Here is a 16737-nt window from a genome sequence, read left to right as displayed (position 1 = left end):
TTCCTTTCCTTTACTATTGTGCAAAACTTGTTTACTATTAAAAAAGTAATTGAACAAAGCTCTTATTAGCCCTGTTCATTTACGTGCAAGAATCTTCAAGTTTTGCCATTTTTTACTCGAAAAGCGTTCCTTTACTTTAGACACCATACAATTCATATGGGAGTAGTTTAAAACTTTCACTACTTTTGCCGGTTTTACTATTTTCAAAAGTAAAGGAACAGACCAATTAGTTTTTATTTTGAATTTATCCCGCCAGATCGCCAAGCACTGTAAAATGGTAGCCGGTGTCCGCTAAGCACTGATAACTGATGCCACGTAATTTGGATTTGGCAATAATGCGTGATTTCAGGAGGAGTAAACAATGTTTTAGTATAAGAATAAAACGCAAAGAATTTCTACACGCCGCAAAGAAATGAAATAAAAATTTAAAAAAAGTTTTGCACACAAACCAAAATTTTGTATTTATAAATGAAATCTTAGCGCAAAAGAGTTTTCATATCAAATGGCTAAATGAATTTGAAATATTTTGATATATTAAAGTGAAAAAATCAATACAATAAAAAGGCTTTAATAAAAAGATTTGATATAACAAAAAAAGTGGAGTTTAGAATTTAAGAATGTGTTTGTCTGTATGGTAAGTGTATCTTCATAATACCGAAAAAATATAACCATTTCAAAAATCCATTTAAAGAAGTTTTTTATTCATAATTTTCCATAATTACTAAGAACCTGATTTGACTGTGCTTACTTCTCTTTGTCTCCTTTATGTTCATGTTTTTTTCCCTAACGCTAATAACGTTAAGTTTCGTACATTAATTTGTGAGATTTTTTTCTTTATTTGCATATTTTTATTTCTCCTGCTCCTTCTTTATTAATACATAAATTTTCTTCAGGGAGGGCTACAGTTCGCCGCCGCGAAATACAATAATGTTTTGTGTGTGTTTGTATGTGTTGTTTTTTTCTTTTTGCACAAAACAACATGTGTATTTGTGTTGTGCTCCTTTTGTTTTTGTTTGACTTTTTTGCTATGTTTGTTGTGTTTCATATTTCATTTTGTTCCCATTCTCTCTCTCTCTCTCTCTCTGTGCTAGGTAATTGTTTAGTGTTGACAATATTTATGTTGATTTGGCGTTTTTAGCAGACAAATTAAAAAACCGTTGCAAAACTCTAGGGCCCATTATTATAACCTTTCGGCAGTTAAATGTTGGTCGTAATCGGACAGAAAACCAGTTTTTTATTCTTACAATTTTGTTTTAAGAACAAGTTTTTCATCAATAAATGTTTCAACGTTTCGTAAAAACTGACATATGTGTGATTTGTTGGACTGTGTGGTTGCTAGACTTGTTGATTGCTAGTTCATCTGTCTTCTCGTTTCCCATAATGTTAAAGTGTCCTGGTATCCAGCATAGTAGGGAATCATTTGTTAAAAATTGCCCAAAGGGGTCTGCTCCTAATTCTTGTAGGATACATCTATGCCCATAGGCGCTGTCGCGCTAAAGATATAGTACATGCATCCTTAGAGCACTACCTGCTGCTAGAGCTGGCAAACAACACTATCGATACTTTATTTTGAATTTCATTATCGATTGATAGTTTTTTCAATCGATATTATCGGACAAAACTGAATTGGCTAAATTTCCAATGTCTTTTGGGTATTTATCATTCTGCCATGGTATTTATCTAGAATTCATGGAAGCTCCGAAACTAATGCTTGATTTACATTTAAACGTCACAAAATACCCAATAGCATGTGGAACCATTACATGTGAATTATTACCAAAATCGGACCTACAAAGTTTTTTATGCGGTCTTAATGTTTTTCCTTTACCAGGAACCTATACTAGAATTTCAGATCTAGAAATATTTTTGTCACCCCTTTCCACTGGGTGTTGAAATGAAAGGGCGATAGTATCGATACTATCGATAGTTTGAAATGAAAGTATCGAAACTATCAAATGTTGTGGATATCGATAGTTTGCCAGCTCTACCTGCTGCCTGACATTTAAAGTTGGCCAAAGGTCGGAGACTTAGCATAACATTCAGAGCTGCATTCAGAGTAGTTCTAAAGACTCTCGTTATTAGAGTCGAGGCTGCTCTTTGCATCATGTCACAATGGATGTTGATTTTAGGCGTAATGAGTGCCACCAGACAAAATATTCATAGGCTAGGGTGAGCCTTACCACTGTGTTATACATCCGGTATATCATCGATGGGTTCAAATATTTTAATTTTTTCGCCAATATTAGTACCCAATCCAAGGCAGTTTAAAGAGAGGGTATGCAGAGTACTCTCCGTAATGTTTAAAACATGGCTGCTTAAAACGGTGTTTTGTGTGTCAGCATAATATCCTAAACGAAAAAGTGCCCAGCAAAAATTTGGTAGGCACATGTCATTACTTTCTGCATTACCAGGTAATGCGTACTCATTACCCTCCGCATTATCAGACAGTACATATATAACAGGTAACATATAACTAGTTACATCCTTACTTACTACTTACCTACAAAGGAATAAGTACGGTGGCACAGGGCTAGTGTGTCTGACTACAAATCCTAGGTTTGTGTGTTCAAAGCTCACCGTCAGCATGGGAGTTTTTTGTTGACAAAATTACGAAGAAATTTTGATGTACATGGATGTTTTTAAACAACCCTTACTATTTGTACGAATGGCCTAGTGTGTAGTGTGTTTGGCTAGAAATCAGAAGTTCATGTGTTCGACACCGGCAGGAAGCGGAATAAAAGAAAAAGAAGAAATAAAAACAAAAAATAATTGGAATATTTAATTTGAATATAATTTCACCACATTTGTTCTAAAAATAGAACTATGCTTTTTAGCTTTTTTTGACTACTGGTAAGTGGTTAAATATGTACTTAAAAACACATTTAAGGAAGTACTTCCTCCCTATGACATCCCCATGTTAAAATAATGACTTTTACGGTCATTTAGTAAGTAGTTACAACTGCAAAAATTTACTGAATAAAGTCATTATTTGGTAATGACTTTTTTTGCTGGGTGCTGATAAGTTCAAACATTAAACCATATAAAACATTGCATTTTCTACCAGTGTTTCATAAATTGTCTTTCTTTGGGTATGTCTATGGTTTCTTGGCCAGTGTATAACTTTTCAAATTGTTTTCAAAACTTCTTCTGTGAAGTACTCTAGGTCATATATCGCAAATAAGAGCCCCAACTAATTCTTGGAAGTTCCTATTAGCGTTATTTTTAAAGTTTCCCCAACGTTTTCCGCCAAAATGTGCCGATGGCCTTAAGGGGTTTACACAAGGATGTATTGTGTTTAACTTTTTATTATGAGGCAAACAAAAGAACGGTTGATATTAATCCACTTTCCGAATGAATATTTTAAAATTTAAGTGTTTATATGAGGGAAATTTTTTTTGATTTGAGGGTATTGTGAGATTTTCCCCAGACCATGGGAAAAGTGGTAGAAAGTGGCAACCCTGTTAGGATAACAAATGCAAACCCTTTTTAAGATGACACTACCATGCCCCAAAATACAAATTTAAGTCAAAAGTACAGTTAATTAACACCGATGACACTAAAATTTTTAATAAAATTCTATTGTTGCTTTTGTTTTGCAATCCCTGTTCTCGAGGATCTGCAAATATTATTGTTCTTGTTATCCCATCCAACGACAAAGTACAGAAACAACTTGTCGGAAGCACTCTGCACATAATAAAGAACAACTGGACACAAAATATTACATTTTTAAAAAATTGTAACGGATCCAAAAATTGAATTACTGCAAAATCCTCGATTTGTTGCTTTTGATATGCACAACACTGTATGTTAAACATTTTAATCCGATCCCAGGGCTACTCATAAACGATAAAGTGCTGATAAATTCATACATTTCTAAAAATGTCAAGACCCATAAATCGAGTATTATGGAGGAATACGGTCGGAAAACTAATATAGAACTGCTACGTTGGGAAGATAACATGTCAATAGATGCCGAAATAGATAATGAGTTCGAGAGGGGCCATCTACGAAATATGTCGTTCAAAAAGGAGAATAGAAATATCCCAGAAAATGCCTAGTAAAGTAAATACATTCACAAAAAGTGATCAAAAAGTTTTTTCCTTATTTTCTATTGAAAAATTGGTGGCGATAATCAAAAGTGCCGTTTGCATTAGAGCCTAATTAATACTTTATAAGGATTTATTTTGACATATACGCAATGGAATTGACATTTGTAACCCTGTGGATTGGTTAAATCATAGACACATGAATTGTATAGACAAAGAAATACTCTCACCAATGTTGTTATCATTGAGTTTATTGACAGAACAACTCAATTAAAAATGCCAATAAACACGATTTTATAAACATTTTGCTCTAACAAGAACTGTATGGGGTTAATTTTTGACGAAATCTACATCCTCAAACAGCAAAAATAGTCATTACAAATTGAACTACTTTCTAATTATTTTAACAAGGGCATGTCAGCGTCCGTATTACCCAATTACGTTGAATCCGACATCCTATTTAAAACACAAAAATCGCAACAGAAATTTTATTAAATGTTTTCATTCGTAAAACAAACATTTTTCCTTTGCAATAAATTGTATTTATAGTTTTGTTGGGCTTTTGTTTTCAAAATACAAATCACACACATACATACAATAACATATCGTACGTTCTGTCAAAGTTGAAAATGTTCAACTTACAAAAAGTATACGCTCGACATATTTCGGTAGTTCTCATAAGAATACATGTGTTCTACTTTTTTACCACACACGCCCCTGGAATACGGTCGTATTTAGGCATAGCAGTAACTACTTACTTAACTACTTATTTACCTACTTTTTAGTGGCCAAAAATAAGTACTGATTCCCTATGACATGCCCTAGTTAAAATAATTAGAAAGTGGGTCAATTTGTAATGATTATTTTTGCTTGGCTGATAGAAATATAGACGCAAATTTTTCAATTTTCTCCAAAAATCGCCTTCGAACAATTTTGAATTTTTCTGTTTGAGTCGGTTGCAAAATGCACCCCGTTTACTACATTTTAGAAGCAGTTGCTTAGAGAGCCCTAAAGAAAGTCAGTTTGTCGATCCCCACAAAAAGCGACGTTATTTTTCCAAAAACAAAAAAGATGGTCTACACTTTTAACATTTTATTTATTTTATTTATTTATTCATTTATTGCGATTAAAGCAATTTCTAAATTAAAAATACAAACAGTTAATTAAAAGTTTCGAACCTTTTTGCGGTAATCTACGAGACTAAAATGAGTAATGGAGTGCATTTGGTGATGAGTAGCCAATACAAAAAAACATTTTGGATGAGCGTGAATTTTATTTGTCTGGGATATTATTAATTTCTTGCATTTTGATTGTATCCTTAAACTGATTAAATACACATTTCAAAGAATTCGAAAAAAGTATTCAAACTTCAAATATAATCATTTTGAATCATGGTGCCTTCGTAATAATTTAAAGCTTAATGTGTCAAAGTGTTCTCATATGTCCTACAGTCGACTTAGAGATCCATTACAGTTAACTTTTCAGCTTGGTGATCATGTCTTGGATAAAGTGGATGAGAAAGATGATCTTGGTTTAGATCAAAGGTTGAATATGGATCTTTCATATGGAATCCATGTTCAACAGTTCATATTAATAGAATTGAAAGAATTCAAAAGAAATTCATCAAATTTACATTTTTCACAACGTATACCAAATTATGAATCTCGCTGCCTTTTGATCAACTTAGAAACATTAGAATTCAGAAGGAAAACTCATTCTATGTTATTCGTGTTCGATTTAATAAATTCTACAATTGATTGTTCATGTCTCTTAGAAAAAATATCCTTCATTATACCTTGCCATAACTTGCGTAATTGCAATGTTTTTCATATTGATTGCCATAGGAATAATTATGTTAATAATAGCCCCATTAATAGGGCATTAAGATATTTTAATATGCTTAATAGATATACATCGGTTGAATTTAGTGCAACAAAAGAGTCATTGAAGGAAAATATTAAAAAATTTAATAATCTTTTGTGATTAGAAATTGTAATATACACTTCGATATAGTCTGTAAGGAAAATTGTTCCATAGACTGCACGATGGGGCCAATGACAGGTTTTCGAGGCAACAAATCACTGGGGCAAGCTAGACCTTCCAAATTTTGTACAGATGTTTATAATGGGCTTAGAAACTAATATGCCAAATTTGGTTCATATCGGTTCATATATACATATAGCTGCCGTATATATGTTCGCCCGATTTTAAGCAATTGATGGACCAAACACGCAAATTCTGCCCAATTTTTATGCGATTTGGAAAATACCACGGAATTAGGACTACAAATAAGTTTGCCAAGTTATATTGAAATCGGTTCAGATTTTGATATTGCTCCCATATATATTTTCGGCCGATTTTAGGTATTTGGTGCACCAATCCCGCTATGTATGTCCAATCTTAATGAAATTTGAAATGTGTGACGGAAATTGGTCTAGAAACATTTTTGGCCAATCATATTGAAATCGGTTCAGAATTGGATATAGCTCCCATATATATGTTCGCCCGATTTCAGGAAAATGATTGACCAAGCATGCAAATTCCATCAAATTACAATAACATTTGGAAAATGTTACGGAATTCGGACTACAAATAAGTTTGTCAAGTTATATTGAAATCGGTTCAGACATAGAAATAGCTCCCCTATACACATATGTTCAAATTTCATGGTTTTGTCTGTGCTTTGTTATAAGTTAATAAAAAAAAGGTTACAAATTTAGTAAAAATCGGCTAAGATTCCGCCACAAAAGCCAAAGTTTGCGATATCTTTGAAATTATATATTACTATTATTATATACGTCTATTAAATTTTTCCGAAATCCAATTGGTAACATTAATGGGTTTCCGATTATTCGCCAACCAAAGCATAAAAATGTCCATATTTTTAAGTATTACGACATCTGAAATCAGATTTTTATGAAAAGGCGCAGATAGGCGCAGCTAATTTTTTCACAAAATGATAGTACACATTAATACATTTCACCACATATATATAATATCCTAGATCTTCCTAGATCTCAAAAGTTATACTCCAGAGAACACATGGATAACAAAGCAAAATACTCCAAAAAAGACATAACATCTTACCTCAAAAATACATTTACCACACATAACATTTTTATTATTTGTTAACACTATCTTATTTTACATAACCATTGAAGAGCTTTCCATGTTTAAAAAATATAAAAATGTTGAAATGTTCTTTTTGGCGCCTAAAATGCTTTCACTACTTATTTATAATGAATGTCGGAAAATGATGCATAAGAAAATATGTCACCATTGCCAGATCAGTATGTCGCTATGTGATGTTACCAGATTGATTTATTTTTTTATTTTAAGTGATTCAGAGTGTTGGCAATCGAAATCCGTTATTATTTTTTTCAAATTGTTCACTTCAAAATTGACTTTTTGCCTCGAAAACCTGCTATTGGCCCCATCGTGGACTGTAAGAAATAAATAAATAGTCAACATTTATCTCAAAGTTAGCGGAATAATCGTTTGTGCGTTTTGCTCATTGACAATACTGTTGAATCTCCTGTTCACAGTTCTTTTCAGGGATGCCAAGTTGGTGGTTTTCCCGCTACTTGTAGTGATTTTTGACGTACAAAAACCACTTTTTAGGACTTGTAGCGATTTTTTTTAATCGCTACAGTAGCGATTTTGGCTGTTTAAGGTAGCGATTGTAGCGATTTTTACGCAATATCTGCTCTGTTCCAGAACCTGCTAGATGCTACTACTTTTTACTACGATAACATTTTTTCCTTCATGTTATCGAAAAAAATAGTAAATATTAGTAGATTCTTGTAGTACTGGAACAGACCAATTGTTTACTGTCATCACTTTTTAAGCAAACGAAAAATAGTTGGTCTGTTCCAGAACCTACAAGAAGCTACTATTTTTTACTACAATAACAATTTTCCCTTTATGTTATCGAAGAAAATAGTAAAAATTAGTAGATTCTTGCAGTTCTGGAACAGACCAAGTATATTGTGAGGCGAGTGAAATATTCACACATTTAGAGCAGCGTCAGGTGATTAGGCGCCCGTGTGCGCTCATTTACCGTATCTCTCTCCACACACACAATTCAACCCATTGACAAAGCATGCACTCACACTATGATGCCCCGTAAAGTATGCAATAGAAAAGTATGGTGCCTGACCCTGATATAGAGGTCAGATAGTGTTCAGAAATACAGAAAAGCATGGGAATTGAGATATGTATTTTATTGAGGAAATGGATAAAAACATGTATGTGCGATCTTTTTAAATTTCTATCTTTCTGTGTAACAGTTGATAATTTCTGCAGTTTTTATAGATTTTCGTGGTGCTTTTTGTGCTAAGTTTACATTTACGAAATCCACTCGATTTCAACTGTCAAATCCATAGGATAAACGTCAAATGAAATCCAGATGAGATTTCATTTGACGTTTGAGCTTTGTAATTGACAGTTGAAATCGAGTGGATTTCGTAAATGTAAACTTAGCATTGGTCTTAGTCAGTGAAGATTTGTGGTGGTTTTTAACACAACTTTTCTGTAGCGATTTTTGCCTCGGAAAAGTTGGCATCCCTGGTTCTTTTGTTTTTTTAATCTCTCACTCTTAAGATATTCTCATTTCCTGGCACAAAGGCACTATGCCAATGGTGAGCAAAATAGGAAAAGAGAAAATTTAAGGGAGAATTAATATTTAATATTTCTTGTTGTTTCATTGCATATTTAGACATTTTTAAGCATTAATGTTACCTAAAATCGTGCTACAAATGAAATATTAAAGAATTATTACAAAAAATACTTAAACTCCCAAGTGTTGTTGAATTAATTAAATTAAGAGTATTTTACAGAAACCACCAGTGGATGGCCGTGCACACGTCTGCACTATGCTTACTCTCTTCACTGTTACCCCACATCCCTCCTCTCTCTCTGTTGTTTTTCTGTAATAATGATTGCTCTGCCACTGCGGCTACAACTTCTGCTGCTGCTGCCTGTGTTGTTTCCTGCAATGTTTGCGCTACTATTATTCTTAATGTATTTTTGTTGTTTTCCTTAGGAGGATTCTTGTTTTTTTCTGATTTTGTTATAATGTTTTTAGTTTATTTAGCTGATGTGTGTGTGTGCGTGAGGGTTTATGGATTTTTGTGAGAGTGTGAGTTATTTTTTGTATATTCTTGGGCTTCTCCTTGTTCTGTTTAATGTTGTTGTTGCTATTGTTTTTTTTTATAAATTTATATTAAGTACAGTGTTCAAAATTGTTCGTTCTTAAAGCTATTTTGCAGTGCAATGTTATTGGCCTGTTCCGCGCCGTGAGTTGTATGTTTTTTGCCTTTTTGTTATGTTTTTTTTGTTTGTTGCTGCTGCTGTTGTTTTTGTTGTTGTTGGTGGTGGACTCCTCTGTGTATAATGTGGTACATCTGTAATTTTTTTAAAATTATCTTTTAGTAGTTGTCTTTGTGTCTTCCTGGCGTCATTTGTTTAAAATATAAGACGGAGTAACAACATTTTTGTTTGTTATATCTTCAAGAAGAAGAAGTAGAGGTGGAGAATACCAACAAAATTTGGTATTATTTATAGATTTGCACTGAAGAAGTTGTAGCGATTTAGTGGCAGTAAAGAAGGAACTGTGTGTTGCTGCTGCGTTAGTTGCACAAATCACACAAGGTCACTGAAACTTCTTATTCTTGACTGAATTGGCCAAAAGAAGAATTGAATTATTTGAATAATAGCTACTACGACATACAACTGAAGAAAGGAAACGTCTTTTAAAAACCGGTATGAATTGTGTATATCCTTGCATTATTTTTTTTTTTCTTTCTGTTGGATGATTAAACATTTAAGTAGCATATAATATTTTTTCAGATGTAATGTGTATTGTGTTTTATACCGATGACTTTGTGTTAGCGTCCAAAAAAAACAAAAAATATTTATAGCATGGATTAGTCTTTGTTACCACGGATTTTAGCAAATCATTTTTGGTGTTAATCTGTCTATCTGCCATTAAACCGCCACTGATAGCCTAAAATAATTGCATATATTTACATATTAATCTATTACAATCTGGATACTTAATATTTTATATAATGAAAAACGAAGGTATATTCAATTTACATACGTAAAAATGCAACAACAGTCAACAAAATTTATTTTAAAGCCCATACCCTCCCGATATATGGGGTCCTGCCATTTTAAGGAATACCTATGTGCTTTTATCACCATTATTACTACCCCAATCATTGGAATATGAGTATCATTTTGAAACTTATTGATAGAACATAAGTCACTTCATAAGAAAAGTTACAACATTGGAGTCGGAATGAGTGAATTGTGGGCAACGATAAACTCACTCACCCTCGGTCCCTGAGATTAAAGGAAGATAGAACCTCCTTAGTCACGTTTGGCGACGATATTGCCGGTTTTATTATAGCTTTTACCGGCTTAAAAGTGTTTGAGTGTTTATTTGACGTATACGTAATGGATTTGACATCTGAAACCGAGCGGGCTTTTTAAATCCGGTTATATGTAAACGTACTGTTAAGCTGACTGATAGGAAGAGGTGTGCAAGTTATTTTAATCGACAGTTTGTCGAGCATCCCGTGAGTGCAGGGTTGAATAGAAGACCCCCTCCATAGAATGAGTGTTGATTTTAATTTAATATTAAATCTACAATAATTATGTTTTTGAATGAGTAGTAAATTATGCAACATAGATGTAGTTAACTAGCTGATGAATTAAATATATGTAGCTGGTCTTTAAACGCGAACAAAAAACCCACTATGATTCGAATCATGGTGTGTACGCGGTCCCTACGTATGGCACCGTCGCTTCCGGTCGGAAGGGATGGGTGTGAGTGGCGTAGGGAACGTTCGTTAAAAAAAGAGTACTACGTCGCATTAGACTTCTTCCTGTGGATGATGTTACGAAAATCATCAGGAACGCAAAATCATCCAAAGCGTTGGGGCCTGTTGGAATCGCCATGGTAATACTGAAACAGCTGGATGAGCTGGGAGTCGAGTATCTCACTATAGTTCTCAACCTGTCGCTTGTCACCCACATCGTTCTCGAAGTCTGGAATATGGGCGCTACTGAATCTAGGCAATGATGCCACAAAGTTGAATCATTCAGACCGATTTCGCTTTTGTCGCCCGCAATAAAGAGCCTTGAGCTTTTAATACTCTACAGCGTCAGAAATAGCTATAAAATAATCAGCATGGATTCCGTAAGTAGCAAAACGCGTCAAGAGCGGTGCACAGCATCTCCACACATATTAGTCGAAGACTCAACCAGACCAAGCCGTGCCATAGAACAGCGATGGTGGCGCTCGACTTATCAAAAGCCTTTGATTCTGTCAAGCACTCCAAGCTGTTTGAGGGCATCGAACAGACTACCCTTCGGCCTAGTTTGAAACGTTGGGTAATAAATTATATGTATGGACGCCAGTCGTACGTGGAATTCAGGAACAAAAAGTTCAAGCACCGTTAAGTGAATCGTTTTTTCCTAAGGTGGGGTGATATCTCCTGAACTATTTAAACTCTACCTCTCCTGTAAACCACCCCCTCCAGACGGCATTGAAATCGTAAAATCGTTCCTTCAATTGCGAAAGGCTAACCAACATCATATAAAGCGATAGGTTGGTCTGTGGTAAACTATGCGGGGCCAGAGTGGTCCGCGAATATATGTCCAACGTGATGGAAAAATATTCAAACCTGTCGGAATGCACCCTGAGAACTGCAAAAGGATGCCTCCTCATGTCTTCAGTGGACCATCTGCGTGAGGAGATACAAACTCTTCCAGTACAGCAACACAATGGCATGCTCTTGTTGCAGTACTTGCTCCGGTATTATAGGAGAGACATCCTAAGTGCAAGGATAAAATGACCCCGGCCAAAACATCTGCCTTACTTGCAAAACAGGCCTGAGCGACAAACTGCACCTTTTCAACTGCACTACCAAATCTACTCGACTAACTTCAGTAGCTTTGTGGTTAGAACCCATTGCAGCAGTGACATTCCCACTATCTAACTCTGGGAAAAGGAATGATCCGATTTCTGTCATGCGATGACAAAATCGGAAATTGAAAAAGAGCCAGATTAAAAATAAAGCGAGCATTTGACTGTGTGAAACTGTGATTTTACCTGTCTTAAGCTATGGACATCTGGTATGATGGCGCTCTTTACAGGCACTCTGGTTTAGGCTCTGAAATGAAGTGTGGAAAGGAGCAAGACAATCTTCTATCTTCTCTGAAAGTCGTCCCAGATCCTATCTTCAATTCCAAGCATTTGAAACTGTGTTAAGACATCGAAAGTCAAGATCGTGACGATCTTCGAAGTGATCACAATAGTGATTTCATGCCTAGCTCTCTGTCGTTGAAAGCATAATTTCTAAGGTCTTCTATATAAGACGTTCAAAGATCTTCTGTCGCATATACAAGACCTTCAGTCGTCTATATATTACCTTCAACGTTCTTCTGTCGTCTATATAAAACCTTCAAAGGTATTTTGTCATCTAAAAAAGAACCTCAAAGGTCTATTGTCTTTTGGAGAAGAATAAAGAACAAAGGTCTTCCGCCGTTAAAGTCGTTGCAGTACTTCTGAGGTTTACTGTCGTCTTTATAAAACCTTCAAAACTCTTCTAGATGATAAAAGGCCTTCAAAGGTATTCTATCTTCTATATAATACCTTTAAAGTTCTTCTGTGGTCTAAAGAAGACCCCCAAAGTTCCCTGTCGTCTATATAAGACCTTCAAATGTATTCTGTTGTCTATAGAAGACCTTCAAAGGTCTTCTGTCATTTTAAGAAGACCCTCCCTCAAATGCCTATTGTCGTCAAACGAGGAAGGTTTTCTTTTACTGATTTCATTTCCACATTATTACTGCTAGCTGTGATATTTGGACTAGAGGATCTTCCTTGACGGATAGACGGATCTTTAGAGGCTTATATATCGGGAAGTATAGGCACCAATCACCATATGTTATTATAATCAGGACAACAAGGTCTGACACTATTAGGTATCGATCTTCTGAAGTGTGCTAAATTTTCTACTTATTCCAAAATCGTCAACATTATTTTAAACAGATTCATTAATTGATTATAAACTAATAATTGTTTTACACTTTCTTTTCAGAATTGGTTAAAAAGTTCAACAACGATTTCCAAATCACAAAATTCTTCCCAAATAATAACTGAACTACAACGCCACAACAGTCATATTATGTCAATGGCGAACATCTTCCTCATCTAGTCTTCATAGCAGATAACAACAACACCAACCGACAACAGCAGGTCTTTAACACAACCACTAACATTTGACTTAAAATCTCACCGTCATCATCATCATCAGGAGTAACAGCTAATTAATCATATTCTCCACTAAAAGCCCCACCATCACAATTGCTGGTATATGACGAAAAGTGGTAAAATGTCACCATCGCATCGACAAGAGTTTTGTGTGCGTTGGAACAGTCATTTGGGTAGTATAGGAGCGGCATTTCCCCAACTATTGGCTGGTCAACGATTCGTGGATGTTACCTTAGCCTGCGAAGGTCATCAGGTGCACTGTCATCGCCTTGTCTTGGCCGCTTGCTCCTCATATTTTGAAAGCATTTTAGCGGAAAATCCCTGCAAACATCCTGTCATAATTCTACCTTCTGAAATAAAGCTATGGGAAATACAAGCTTTGGTGGATTTTATGTATAAAGGTGAGGTAAATGTAACACAAGCGGGTCTACCACAATTACTGCGCTGTGCCGAACAGTTGCGTATACGTGGCTTATATGGTTCAGATGCAGCATTGAATTTAAATCAATTGAAAGCTTTAACTGGCAAGGCGACGCAAAATCAGCAAGTTAGCAATAATAATGCCTCACAGCCAACGGCGGGGATTGGTGGAGGTGGCGACAGCAACGATGAAGATACAGCAACAAATTCTACAACTACCACCACGGCCACAGCGACCAGTACAACGCAATCTCACCCGCAGAATGTAGTTATTAAGAAAGAACCTATGTCAGGACCACCTAGCAGCACACGACCCGTATTAACACCCGTCTCCTTGAATTCATTGATGGCAAATCCCGCAGCAGTAGCTGCAGCTACAAATTTCTCCACACATCATCAACAGGATTCGGAAGATGAATCAACCTCAAATGCCTATGAACAATATGAAAACAGTCAAAATGCCAACAACATTGCAGCTTCGAATAATGCATTACAACAAAATCTGATGCAACAGCAGCAACAACAACAAGTTTCCTCCACACCCTCAGAGGCAATGGCCCAGAATATGTCAAGCCATCACATGGACTCGACCATTGAGGATGATCACAACTATGTGGCCCACGATGAAGATGATAGTTTTGGTGGTGGCAGCGGTGCAATGGCCGATTCAGAACACGACTCAACAGCCAATAACTCAATGATGATGCACCAATCAATGGATCAAAACAGTTCACTGCGTCGCATACGCCGATCTGAGGAGTCTCTGGAACAGGCAGCCAAGTGTGTTTCGAAAGGTCAAACCTTTCAAACGGTCAGCAATATGTTTAACATACCTGTATCGACAATACGTTTCTATATGGCCCGCAAAGGAATATTGCCCAAACGTAAACGTGGCCGTGGTGCATCAAGTGCGGGCAGTGGTAGTACCGGTACAGGAGGAGGAGTTGGAACTGCTGCTGGTAATATGATGAGCTTAGCGGCGGCCGCGGGTGGTAATTTATTAAGTAGCGGCCTTGGAGGTGTTATTGCCAGTAATCCCGCAGCTTTGGCGGCAATGTCTGCAGCTCAAATGTCACAGGCACTGGCGGCCCAAATGAAGCAGCGAGCAAGTGAAAGCCCCAATTCAGCACAATTTTCCGAAGAGGCCGCCTACCATATGATGGGCTATAAAATGAAAACAGAGGCGCCGCGTTTAGTTTGAAATTTTGAAACGTAATGCAGATAGAGGCGCAATTAAGGCAGATGCTGCTACAGTTGTTGTTGTTAACAAATAAGATTCCAAAACAAGAAAAGAAAAACGAAAACAAAAAAGTTGTGAGTTTCTAAAACTAAAAAATACTCTTAAAAAACAATGATGTATATTCATATACACACACATACATATATAAAAGATATAGGGAACCTATCAAGCAATCATCAATGTTAAGAAGATTATAACAACAGACATACGTATATCCATATATCCTTTGAGGAGGAAGTGTTAATCTTTGCTTTTTTAAGAAAATGTTCAAAACCAATTTCGAAATATCTTCTCTTTTCTAACAATGGCTTATAAAAAGAGCGCTAAATTGAGGGATTGCTTTGTTCTCTTCTCTTTTTACAAGAATCCTAAAATCCTAACCTAAAGTGTAGTACACTTAGATGACAATTGCAGCTTTATGCCAGTTTGGCCGTTCATGTTTGTCAAGAAAAAAAAAAACATACTACCCAGTTTTAGAATGGGAGATTGCAATCATTTCTCGGCATTTTCTTATAAGAATTTGTATTCACTGCAAAAACAGCGTAAAGTAGAAAAAATTGACAAATATTGTCTGCATGTCTCTCTCACGTCACATGGAGAGAACATACTGCATTTTTAATTTTGCATAAATGCACTCTTCCATGGCACAATAAACAAGATATATGCTTGAGATCCGCCGATAGGACGGACAGTCAAAAAAAAAAAATGTAAAAAAATGAAATCGTTGTAAATAATAAATCAAATTGAACCTTACAATTTATGTTGAAAATTATTCCAAATAAAGCTATTTCTTGCTCTGCGATAACAATTTGTCCTTTATGTTATCGAAAAAAGTAGTAAAAATTAGTATATTCTTGCAGTTCTGGAAGAGACAACATATTAATAAATGAGCAAAATAAATATTATTTTATCGTTTAGACATCTGCCCTGTTCCAGAACCTGCAAGAAGCTACTATTTTTTACTACGATAACATTTTTTCCTTTATGATATCGGAAAAAGTAGTAAAAATTAGTAGATTCTTGCAGTACTGGAACAGACCAATTTTTTACTGTCATCACTTTTTAAGCAAACGAAAAATAGTTGGTCTGCTCCAGAACCTACAAGAAGCTACTATTTTTTACTACGATAACAATTTTCCCTTTATGTTATCGAAGAAAATAGTAAAAATTAGTAGATTCTTGCAGTCCTGGAACAGACCAAATTTGTCCTTTATGTTATCGAAAAAAGTAGTAAAAATTAGTATATTCTTGCAGTTCTGGAACAGACCAAATTTGTCCTTTATGTTATCGAAAAAAGTAGTAAAAATTAGTATATTCTTGCAGTTCTGGAACAGACCATATATTAATAAATGAGCAAAATAAATATTATTTTATCGTTTAGACATCATTGTTTATAATTACATGGTCTGTTCCAGCACTGCAAGAGTCTACTAATTTTCACTATTTTTTCCGATAACATAATGGAAAAATTGTTATCGTAGTAATAATTAGTAGCTTCTTGCAGGTTCTGGAACAGAGCAACAATTGATACAAATCAACTTTGTATACCAAAGCGAATTAATTGTTTTCACTTCGTTTACACTTTTTTTTTGACTTTGACTTTTAAAATTTGTTGTTGTAAGAATTAGCCGTTGCATCTACCTTGTTTATTGTGCAATGCACTCTTCTAAGTATATTACTCTCATCTTTTTTGAACCATAATCAAATAGGATTTGAGAGGATCTTAAGGTTTACTAAAATTGTTTTCC

General features: G+C 35.3%; 1 protein-coding gene across 4 annotated transcripts; it reads left to right on the top strand.

Moving 5' to 3' along the window:
- The first annotated feature begins 322 nt into the window (after positions 1–322).
- Positions 323–15041, top strand: LOC141397028 (uncharacterized). Of its 4 annotated transcripts, none has more exons than XM_073972821.1 (2): positions 323–634; positions 13157–15041. In XM_073972821.1, the coding sequence occupies exon 2, from the start codon at positions 13433–13435 to the stop codon at positions 14948–14950; it is 1518 nt and encodes a 505-aa protein (XP_073828922.1). In that variant the 5' UTR covers positions 323–634; positions 13157–13432; the 3' UTR covers positions 14951–15041. The 4 variants fall into 4 exon arrangements, with proteins under 4 accessions (XP_073828922.1, XP_073828924.1, XP_073828925.1 ...); XM_073972823.1 differs by lacking the exon at positions 323–634 and adding an exon at positions 9071–9186; XM_073972824.1 differs by lacking the exon at positions 323–634 and adding an exon at positions 9211–9445.
- Positions 15042–16737: the final 1696 nt, after the last annotated feature.

Source organism: Musca autumnalis, unplaced genomic scaffold, assembly GCF_047663935.1.
Source record: "Musca autumnalis isolate F117 unplaced genomic scaffold, ASM4766393v1 scaffold_3, whole genome shotgun sequence".
NCBI classification, from domain to species: Eukaryota; Metazoa; Arthropoda; class Insecta; order Diptera; family Muscidae; genus Musca; species Musca autumnalis.
The sequence above is the reverse complement of the archived record's forward strand: the minus strand, read 5'-3'. Positions and strand labels throughout refer to the sequence as shown.